Genomic DNA, 12,176 nt, shown 5'->3' on the forward strand with positions numbered 1-12,176 from the left:
GCTAATTATATCCGCAGTTAAAATACATGTGCACATTTAAGATCCACCCTGTACAAATCGGATGTCATTCGAAATAGCCCGTGCAAGTACAGGCCAGCACCGAGTGGCTTTTGGTGGCTGCTTGCAGTGTAACCGGATCACACGGTACTCACCGGTAATGAGCACGGTTTGTCCAAAACTACTATGTCTTCGTCAACGTGTATTAACTTGATTGGGTTTGCTAACACAGGGGTCTCATGTCTGTAATAGACCGACATAAACATCAGACATGTTCAGCTGGCACACCAACACCTGAGTGTCTTTTGTCCTATCATCACTTATTGTCCCTATTTAATTGTGGCTTTACACAAAACATCTAATCAACAAATGGGCCTCGGCTCGAAAAAGAGGCGTCATTTCACCACATTATTATACTTGCTCTGGAATATGTCATCTCATATTTTGTTGTTGTTAGTAAGTATATTGTTAAGAACAGAGTGAAAGGTGTAATATGAAAGAACACAATATTATGTCTTAGTACAATAGTGTTTCAGGATACTGGTGATTTGTGTATCATTCTTACGTACGAGTGCATATTATTATTATATTATATACTTTAAAAATGGAATTTTAGTTGAAAATGTTATTGCAAATTTATATTTATAAAACGTACTAAAAACTATTATTATTAGTCTATTAATATATAAACTTTTTCTGATACCTCAAAGTGCTACTTTCAATAAAAATATTACCTACAAACTCCGAACAAACGTAAAAACACTAGTAAATCATATTTTGAAATTAAAATAGAGTAAAAAATGATAAACACTGCATTTTCTATTCGATGCTGTAAAATTAAAAGTTCTAAAATTAAATTAAATTCTAAAATTAAAAAAAAAACGTAGGCATTTTAAGGATTAGTACATTACACATTTTTGAGACATTTTAATTTCTAAGGTAAAAATTACTATCAAGTTCGCCCTGAATGTAAAACTGTAAAGTGTATTTTCACTAAATAGTACAGATTGAGAAACCTCTTATAAATATTAATTTGAATTACTTTTCCATCTCCGTAGAAGAAAACAAAACTGTTTATTTAACATGTGATTCTAACCATATAAATAATGGTATAATTCCGAATAATACATTTTCGAAATTAAATAAGTAACAGTCAAATGTTTTTGTTCAAATGGCACACTATATATTTTTTTTATCAATTCTGGAAGATATTTTTTGCGTTTTCTGCGTTCAACTATGTAAGAATACTTTGATTAGAAATATTGCTAGAAAAACAGAAACAAATAAATGAATCCTACTTTCAGTAACTTTATTCTGAAAAATGATAACCAACTGCGGAAACAACTGAATTTTGACGTTTCTAAATAACGGTTTGTCAAAATAATTGACATTTTGTATCTACCTATTCTATCTATAACTAATCATAACATGAATACTTACAGTAACCAAGAAAAACTAAATATGATTTTAATTTATGGAGAGGACCGAAAGAACGCTAAAGCTCTCAGGTATTTATACCAACATCATTCTCCGCAGAAAACTTCCAACAGATAAAATTTTTGGAAAGTTAGCCTGGAATTTGGCGGCAGATGGAAGTTTTCAAAGGAAAAGAAGAGTTTTTAAACCCAGAAGGGCAAGAGATGAAGAACATTCGATAAGGATGTTAAACTGCCTGCTAGATCTTCGGATCTCACTCCTATAGATTTCTTTCTTTGGCCTTACCTAAATGATACTGACGACCTCAAAAACAGAATAAGAGTAGAATGTCGGAGATTAAATGAAGAAACACCAGAATGTGTTTATGCAGAGCTATTCTGTGTGTGAGAGCAAATAGAAGTCATTTTGAACATTTGACATAAGTATTGTTTTAAATTGTTATATTATTGTTGTATTAAAAATAAAATATGTTACTTTAAAAAACATAGTAACTTATTTCCGCAGCTGGTTAACATTTTTCAAAATAAAGCTACGAAAAGAAGGGTTCATCTTTTTTGCTGTTTTTATAGCAATATTTCTAATAAAACTGTAGACTTCCTTACATAGCTGAACGCAGAAAAATATCTTCTAGAATTAGTACAAAAATATATAATGTGCCATTTGAACAAAAACAGTTGACTATAGTAATTTTGACATATGTTACCATGGAAATGATCTAATAATGTCATTTGATAGAGTTTGAGCGGCGATTTAAAAATATATCAGGTTTGTTATAGCTATTTATTAAAATAAAAGAGATACAGGGCCGCGAATACCAAACTGAAACACCCGGTATAAAAATGTTTATTATTACTAAAAATGTTTCGATTTTTTTCATACAAGTTTGCTTTGATATAAAAATTAATAGTGCACTCTTATCTGATTTATAATCACTACTCTTACTTTTATTCTAAAAATAATTTTATATGCCTTAATGCGGACTCCAAGGAGACTGCAATAAAAAAGAGCAAGGCTCCAAATCCCGGGTCCGAATCGTTCTTACCTGGACAATATGCCCGTGTAGAGCAGCTATACCTGATTTGTCTTGGCAATTGCTCTTAACTTGCATTCAGATAAAATCTTGCTTTTTACACACTGCTTTGTATTTATAAATGCATGATTGAAAATATCGAAAATTTTTAAGTTTTTTGTGAAATACGGTTTTCACAATCGTTACTTTTCAAATAAGAACAATATGTAACAATTTATAGAAAAACATCAATTATTCATAAAATTTCATTAACAGAATTGACATAATAACCAGAATATAAATGTATAAAGTTGAATTTATAAACATATGATTAATTTAATGCCAATGCAGCGCCAACTTAAATTTCTAGTCAAACTTACTTTTGTGTGACATGGCATGCTTTTTCTTAAAGATCTGAGCTAGCAGGTTTTCCAAGCTTAATTTAAGGTAGCATGTTTACTCAGCTCAATCTCAGGTAGCATATTTTCCATACGCAATTTTAAGTAGCTCTTTGTAAAACAAAATTTTCTTTATGTCACATTATTATCCAATGTAGGTATAGGTGCAACAAAATGCATACATTATAACTTGGAACAACCAACCAACTTGGAACAAGAGCATCATTTCATAAGATTTTCTAATGATTTTTTGTAAAAATTACAAATTAAGCACTCAGGTGCTAAATTGAAATAAAGCTATGGCAAAATATTAAATAACAAATAATTTAAAAGTCAAGTGTTTAATTCTAGAAAAAATGTCCTGAACGAAGAAATATACCATTATTTTTGTGACTAGAACCACCTCCTAAATGAGTTGCACTTATTTTTGGGACATACTGTGAGGAATGTTTATAATATACCTATTTAATTAAACACATTATGAACATTCCATTTAACTAAATAAAATCTCAAATTCTAAACCATATTTTGAAGAAACACCCTCTATACTTTACCTTTAAAACACATTGTACATTCTAAAAAGTACTGAGGCATTATTATATAATCGACGAAACAGATAAGAAAATATAAAAAAAATATTGATAATGATAAATATTTTTTTATAAGTACTTAATTAAATGCCAAGAAAATAACTTGGTGTGTATTAAAATTAGATATTATTCTTAAGAAAGCATAAAGTTAGCGGGTGATACATATAATAGCCATGCACGGACATAGGCAAATAATAAGGCAAGGTATAAGTGTAGTCAAGGCAGTTCAAGAAGTCGTACATAGATAAATAATAAGTTGGCAGTCTTATGGCCACTTACAGGGATAGAGGCGGGTTTGTTGACCACCACAACGTCCTCATCCATGTGCACTATGGTGATCGGTTGGCTAGTGACTGGTACTTCATGTCTGTAACATCAGAGGCTCAGTACGTCCAAGGTACAGCAAATTATCACGACAAATTATTTTCGCAAGGACAAAAAAGAACAAACTATGTAACTACATCGTATTAGTTCAACACTACATATTCTTGGAGGAAAATTTGGCAAAATAAAATGGCAAAAGTTGTGGCGTGGGTGTTTCAGTTGTTTTGCTGCTACTATACAGGGTATTATAAAAAATTGGATTAACCACAGATTTTTTGAGCAAAAACAATAGGATTTTTCTTGTGTCACTTTTCACTTGAGTGTTTATATTTCAAGATACAACAGTCAAAGCTACAATTTCAAAAAACAATTTTATTAAAAAATTGTTATATGATAAAATTTTGTTTTTATCTTATGCCCAAACATGTGTAATTTCGATAAAAAAATTTGAACAAGTGTACTTGTACTTACTACATATCCTGGATTGCATCCAGTAAAGGTCTGTGTAAAATTTCAATGGAATGTGTTAGATAATATCAGCGTTATTAATAAATTTTCAAAATCCTAACTTTGAGACCGTCAATCTTAAGAAACGACTAATTGAGAAGTTGCATAAGGAGAGTCCAGTAGCTTTCATCCAAGTCGCCTGTGGTTTAATCTACTTTTTGTAACATCATGTATATATCAATGTACATTCCATAAACATTTTACATATAAAGCATCTTCTAAGCTAATAGTCCGGTCAAATTAGTCATAAAAATAGTGGTCAAATAACGAAAATTCCGACAGAGCTAAATTTTGGTGGAGACCTTGGGTACACCGTTAGAAATAAAGTGGCGAAAGTCTCCATCGATCCCATGTGTGCTAAAAAAGTTATTCGGGGTCAAAGGTCAAAATTTAAGGATTTTTGGATTTTTTTCGAAAACGGTAAGTTTTATCAAAAAAGTAGTCCTGACAAAAATTACAGATCTTAAAATTATCTGCAAAAATGGTTCTTATATTTTTTTTTAAGAATTACCATTCCTAAGATATCGTGATTCTAAAAGTTGAAGGAGTCACGTTCTACATGATATGCACATATATGCCACGTATAGACATAGTCAGGCACTTAATACAATTAAAAATGCTTATTTGTGTCACTTATATGTATAAACTATACTATTCTGAGAATATACACTCAAAAGAAACTCAGTCCCTTAGTCAATCCCCTCTACCCGCATGGCCTTGAATAACATCTAGTTAAACTTTTGTAAAAAATACACGAAACAAGTACAACTATCTTGTCTTCCTCCAACATCGGCTTCTGCTAATCAACACTTGTATCGAGTATACTAACAAGTTCAGACATGGCTAGGCAATCAACTAAACCCAGAAGACTGGGGTTGGAAATTAACAGATAATACTTTGGAACCGATTCAAACTTTACTCCAACCTGCGCCGGAAAAACTCCTAAACACTATTTTGCAATTGCAAAAAAGGTTGTAGTGATAAATGTGGCTGTAGAAGAGTAGTAGTGAATACAACAGACAAAGATTCATGTGATTTCGATGAAGAGACAGCTGATTCATCTTCATTTGAACAATTTATGAACATCCAGCAAGAAGAAGAGGAAGTAGAAGAAGAAGAAATCGAAGAAGACATGACTGTTGAAGTCAACTTTGAAGAGTATGAATCAGATTAAAATATCAAAAGAAATCAGAACTACAGTTAAAGTCAATAACCAATATCAATATCAATAATCATCATGCAGTTAAAAGAGTATTGTCCCTGAAAATTCCGTCATAACAGTTCGTGGAGCAGGCCTACCAGGGAAGCCAAGTTAAAAAAAACGCGCCAAAGTACACTACCTCACAGGTAGTGTGGAAATGTGTGCATATCATGTAGAACATGACTCCTAACTATTAAAATCGTGATATTTCAGGAATGGTGATTCTTAGAAAAAAGTATAAGGACCAATTTTGTAGATAATTTTAAGATCTATAATTTTTGTCTGGACTACTTTTTTGATAAAACTTACCATTTTCGAAAAAAATTCAAAAAACCTCAAATTTTGACTTTTGACCCCGAATAACTTTTTTAGCACGCATGTGATCGATGGGGACTTTTGATACTTTATTTCTAATGCTGTATACAAGGTCTCCACCAAAATTTAGCTCTGTCGGAATTTTCGTTATTTGAAATGTCTATTTTGAGTGGACTATAAAGCTGCTTCAATTTTTAGATTTACATTGTTTTAGTTATTATATTACTTTTTATTTTTACATACAATATTTATAATGACTAAAACTTTTCTTCTTAACAAAATTTTGCTGGTCCATGAGGTACTGGATTTAAAATCAGAGGAGTACTTTTTTAAAACTTTTACAGTTTCTATCTATTCTCTAAATTAATGCTTTACGTAAAATAAAATAAAAATTTCTTTGACTTTTCAAATCAGTAAAAGCTAAGATTTATGACACAATAAAAAACCGAGTTTATTTCGGTATCTCTTTTTTCTATATCAATTTGCATTAGATATAAAGAAAAAATAATGGTGGCACAAAAAATAAATGCAAAACAAACTGAGCAATCTGAACCCATTTGGCATATCACACATCTAGAATATGTATAGGTACTAAATCATAAATAACAAGGCAGAATGTGATTTTATTTTGCCAACAAGAAAAAACAAGTATATAAGTATGTTAGGGCAAATTTAAAAAAAGTAGACTCGAAATTATTAATTCGCTATATAAGAAAATTTTCATATATTTTGTAAAAAATTTTACATTTGGAGTATGATTATGATTTATTAAGAAGCTTCAATAAATTTTGCCATTATGGACATTTTGTTCAGTGGTTGAACTTTGTCAAGTACTGATAAATTATTCTATTCACATCATGTACATACCCATATTTTATAAAATATAGGTAGCTATACTAGATTAAAAATATTTTATATATTTAAATAAATATAATTATGGATTCAATTAAGCAAATGTGATTTATTACCATTGTCTAAACCAACACGCTCAACCTTTTATGGCGATGAACAGATCAAAGCTTCTAGTTAGCAAGAAGTGGAAGAAATACAAAGTAAAATGTAAATTTTACCATTTACTGCATCATTTGGTAAGAAAGAATTGCATAATTATTTATTCTACATAGTTTATAAAGTTTTGTTATAAGAAACTTATTTCTGTCACTTAAAAGTCCTTCAATGTAGTTCTAGGACTATTTCCATTAAGCGGCGATGTTTACGAGGTCTCTTCAGAAAATAACTGAATTTTATTGTTTTATCAACAATCCAAGAACACGTGTGGTTATGCGCAAAGCAACGATGCCAATCGTATCACTAAATGTCTCCATTAGCACATAATTAAAAATATTCGGTTATTTTCTGAACAGACCTCGTAAATCAGTTCAATGTCCTGAATCGACCTCTGTTATTTACGTCATGCACGATTTACTCTCGAACCTTATTAATTACAAATTGATCATTAGGTATAGCATGTCCAATGTTTTGAAACGAAATCTGTCACAATTATTTAATAACAAATTATCAACCGATGGCTAGTTTATATGAAACTATAGCAATCAAATAAATTACACAAAATCATTTTAAACACGTTACAATCGTATTTGTATTTTAAATACAGTGCGCATTATGTGCATTATACATTTACCTATTCATAATGACAAAGGAAACAATCATCCATTCATTACAGCTATAATCAGGTTTTACAACAAAACGAGCACTTTACAAAATTATAGCGGGGATGCAATTATAATCTACATAAAATTGTCTGTGGTTATCGCTCGACTATATTCCAATATTCGGTAAATAATGGCAGCCTACTGAAATCATATTCCACTTCTGTTATGTTGGAATATCGACAACACACTTTTAAAACAACTAAAATAGGTAAAAATAAGCAAACATTTGATTTTATAAAAAATTTAATAGTTATAGAACAGAATTATTTTTTCAAGGCAAACAATGTGAAATTACTAAGGGCATTCATGCTAAGAAAGCAATGTAACAATTTTAAATCACACTCTTTGTTAATAAAAAAAACAGTAATATTCTTCTTTAGGAAATTTCTAATGACTCTAAGTTCGATATAATTTAAATTAGTAAATAATGTTAGAAAATGTATCCCGTAAAGGTACAATAATTGTAGGTAGTTGCTTAAACTAATACAAAAGTATTGAGAAACATCTTTAGAAAAAGTAGTGAATTGAACAAAAGTATAAAATTCGGTGAAAACAGATACAATACTTTTAGATTTGCTTCAATCACTGCAACTAACAAGTAGAAGCTTTTAAACTGCAATTTAAAAGTGTCCAAATATTCTAGAAATTGGTGTGGCTTAAATTTTGAGAGTACTATCAATTTTCTCCTACATATGTTGCGTCAAGATAACGTTCCATTCCTTTTGATTAAAGATACAGTGTTCTGAAGTTAATTTAATTAATTTAATTAAAAGAATATTACTAGATACATCCAAAACAAATGAAACATCGTATATATTGAAATTTGGCTTTAAATATTCTGGTTCCATTAAGTTATATAGGGCAATCAGGAATATTTTTAAACTTTTTTTTATGATCCCAAGTAAGATTTTCTTTTGCACCTTTCAATTATATTCAAAAAATTGTAGTCCTGTCAATATTTGTTAAAACTCTTTATTTTTGAGAACAAATGCAAAAACTAGAGGTAAATCCGGCAAGTATTATTCATCTAAGTTTTTTACAGACTATAAAAAATATAATTGGAGAATTTACTCAAGAGAACAAATAGTTAGAGCTTTCAACGAATTTAAAGATCTTTCAGAACAAAGACAAAGAACAAAATTCTATAAAAAAAAAAATAATTAATTTATGCATTCGTGAATATGATAATTATTTTGAAAAGCCGCTGTAACAGATTTTCTTTCATATCTATAGCTGGTAAGTTATTTAAGTTCAAACCACTTATACCTTTATACATAATAATAAAAGTTTTTAGCAATAATTTTCCTACCTGATACTATTTTATAACCTGCGAAAATTAAATACAGGTCTATTATTTGGATAAGAACTTGATACCTGGTGGATCCACTTCTACTGTTTCAGCTTTTTCTCGAATATGAAGCGATTTAGCGAAATTTTGTGCAGAATTAAAATGTATACATATTTCAAGCTTTAAAATCTTATTCTCGAAAATGTCGTGATATTTCCGACTCCAAAATAACACACGCTTTTTATAACATATTCAATAATTGATCAGATCAGGTTATTTAGGGTTCAAACATACACTACCAAATATAAACGTGATATGTTGATTACTTTGACGTAAAATGTACTTTAGATTTAACTGTGAAATAACAGAAAATAGATTCTTAATTCATAGAAAAAGAATTCTTATTTTTCGATGCTTTATTGCCCCTAAGGTTTATGGTATGTTATTCTGAAACGCCATGTTTTTACTTGAAAAATAAGCATTGCTTACATTGTATTTTCCGATATTCAACAGATGATATTGTGAGAAACGACTACTTTGCGGGCTAACGCTTCGACCAGCATTGAATTACACCCGCAATATCCAGTAAACAGATACATCAGCAGAACCACCAGGCATATACTGGTTTCGAACTTAATACTTAGTTCCAATTAGTATACCCTTGGTGAGACAACAATGATTCAGCTATTTCTGATATCTTAACTACAGCCATGGAATGGATGGATGCAACAGTGTTATATATCTCATATTCTTACGGTAAACAATTATCTGAAATGTTACATTCTAAAAATGTGAATAGAATAAATCATCACCTGACAACTGTCCCGATTTACTTTATATTTTTCTCACAAAGGTACAGTACAATATGTATGGAGTAAAACATATGCAAGGATTGAAAGACGATGTTATTGAAAAGGTATTTAAGTACATGGGTGTAGAATATCCAAACGCAAAACAAACTTTAAACATGTATACTCTCTGTAAATATATATCTGTGGAGATCGAAACTTACAAATTATTGATACAAAATCAAATATTAGCACTCGACCTACCTGTGGACTATGTTGGCGAGTAGATCGTTATGCTTCAATTTGTAATCCGTAGGAACCTTTTCGTAATTTACAGTGAGCGTTCCCGCTTGTATACACCTTTCGTACTCCTCCGCTGGATGTGCCCTGAATTCTCTGGCAAATACGTCCAGAATTCGCTCTCCGACCCATCGTCCTTTGGTAAACGTTGTAAATGTAAAGTAGTACGGGTACACCTTCCTTAATCCTTAAATTGAAAACAAATAACTTAGCTATAATGTACACAAACGATAGGGATTATGTTCTTAAAATATGTATCTTTTAATTATCTCACTTATTTTGGGGGCGGTATAGATTTTAACAATGAATACTACAGGGTGTTCCGAACTTTAACCATGAAAATTCTGGAGTCTATAAATGAAATAAAAATAGTGATAATTTGATGAATAATATTCCTTTCCAAACTCCACCGTTTTTGAACAAATGCAGATAATGAAACGAAATTTGAAGTGCCCAATATACAAGGTGACCAACTCCTCAAAGTGAAAATCCGGGACAAAAAAAAAGTTGTCAAACAGGTGAAGATGTGTACCTGGCCTAGTACACTTTACTTTAAATTTATATTATGTTTGGCTGTGAATAGCTTTTAACGCTATTTCGTTTTGAAATAAATATCTATAAAACAGGTAAAATTATTATGACATCTTGTTATAATTATACACTGTACTGTCTCTACATTAAATTCAGTTTCTGAGATTTATTTCAGGTTATATATTGAATCGAATACTATTGAAAACGCCATTCCAGTACAAATCGGTATGAAACAAATTTTTCGATATTCTCTTGTATTGTAATAAATCTGTTAATAAAGGTAACACCTCGAACAAACAACAAAAATGAGTGCTTCAGGATATTGTTCAAACGCCCTCGTTTGTCACGTTGTTGTGTCCTGTATAATTTTAAATTTATCTAAATGTATCTTTACCAATTTATTAATTTGTGCTAAATCAGCAAAAGCTATTCAAAAAAATTAAGTCATTTTTGTTCCAAATAAAATTTGAATTTGGATTATTTTATTTCAAAAAACGATGCGGTTTTGAAAAGAAGTTTATAAATATAACAAAGTTCCGTTATTTTCACTTCCTCTACAGGCTGTTACAAATTCGCTTCTCACTGCATGAATCTCGGAAAACGTAAGAGATACGAAGTAGCATAAATGGGGGCCAAATTGCACAATCAGGGGTCCAACAATATGCCTCTAAAAAATTGAGGCTAACATGGTTAGTTTTCGAAATATTTGAAAAAAACGAAATTTTGGAAATCTGTTTTTGTTTCATTTCAACCTTGTCTGAGGTGATATTGAAAAAAGAACACTTTCTCATGGCCACTTTTTGCCCTCTATCGAATGGCATAATCAATTTTTATATGTAACGTTTCATCTCTCCAGGACCATCATCAACTTCATTTTTTAAATACGATCCTGGAAATTTTATTACATTTTTTGCAAGCCTTCATATTCCCCAATACTGTACTGCTTCAGCTCGAACCAGATTTAGACGTTTTGTCTCAGAAAATCCATCTTCAATGTATTCATTCCATATTGTCGTTAGACCCTATGAAATCCACCTAATTATTTAAACTATTACCATCATACGTTACAATAAAACATTATTATAGAGTTTTAATCCCGTGCTCATATGTGTTTAAGTATTTGTAGGTTTCTCAAGTGCTCAAAATTCAAACAAATCTGGATCTATTTTTTTTCAGGATATTCATACAAATACATCTGACATGCTCTTTCACAGTTGCGGTTACAGGTAAGTATAATAAATTCCGATCATATGCTTATCTTCATTTTCAACATTTGCCGCAAAACGGAAATGTTTTTGAACATTTACTTACTGTAATTTTTTAAAATATAATACTCATTTGGTGTTTTGGTTGTCCATATGCATTTTTAAGAATTAATTTGACATAATGAAATTAAAATTGTAATAATGTTATATTTTGACGCAACTTGTCGAATTATGTATGACCAGGCGATGGAGATTAATAATGGTTTATTGTAACGTGTAATGGTAATAGTTTTAATAACTAGGTGGATTTCACAGGATCTAACCACACTTAGAGTGTACTACAATAATTCAAGAAACATAGAAATCTAAATAAAAAATTAGATAAATTTAGAACAAATGCATTGGAGAAGAATTTTTGGAGATAAAACGTCTGAATCTGATTCGGTCTGCGGCAGTACAGTATTGGGGGTCGTGAAGGCTTGCAATTAATGTAATAAAATCTCTATGGTCGTATTTAAAAAAATGATTTTGATGATAGTCCTGGTGCGACGAAACGTTACATATAAAAATTGATTATGCCATTCGAGAAAAGTTGCCATGAGAAAGTGCATAA

The 12,176-nt window shown here is 30.6% G+C and overlaps 1 protein-coding gene across 2 annotated transcripts in view; it reads right to left on the minus strand.

Moving 5' to 3' along the window:
• The window catches only part of LOC108910158 (RNA pseudouridylate synthase domain-containing protein 2), a 656,998-nt gene that overhangs the window by 32,729 nt on the left and 612,093 nt on the right, over positions 1 to 12,176 (minus strand). The window contains exons 5-6 of one of the 2 annotated variants that reach the window (XM_023454151.1): positions 9,792 to 10,014; positions 153 to 240 (exon numbers count right to left, since the gene is read on the minus strand). In XM_023454151.1, coding sequence (XP_023309919.1) covers positions 153 to 240; positions 9,792 to 10,014 — 311 coding nt within the window. Of the gene's footprint in view, positions 1 to 152; positions 241 to 3,710; positions 3,799 to 9,791; positions 10,015 to 12,176 lie in introns of both variants that reach the window. The other variant, XM_023454150.1, reaches the window with a different exon arrangement.

This window comes from Anoplophora glabripennis, unplaced genomic scaffold (assembly GCF_000390285.2).
Source record: "Anoplophora glabripennis isolate ALB-LARVAE unplaced genomic scaffold, Agla_2.0 scaffold121, whole genome shotgun sequence".
NCBI classification, from domain to species: domain Eukaryota; kingdom Metazoa; phylum Arthropoda; class Insecta; order Coleoptera; family Cerambycidae; genus Anoplophora; species Anoplophora glabripennis.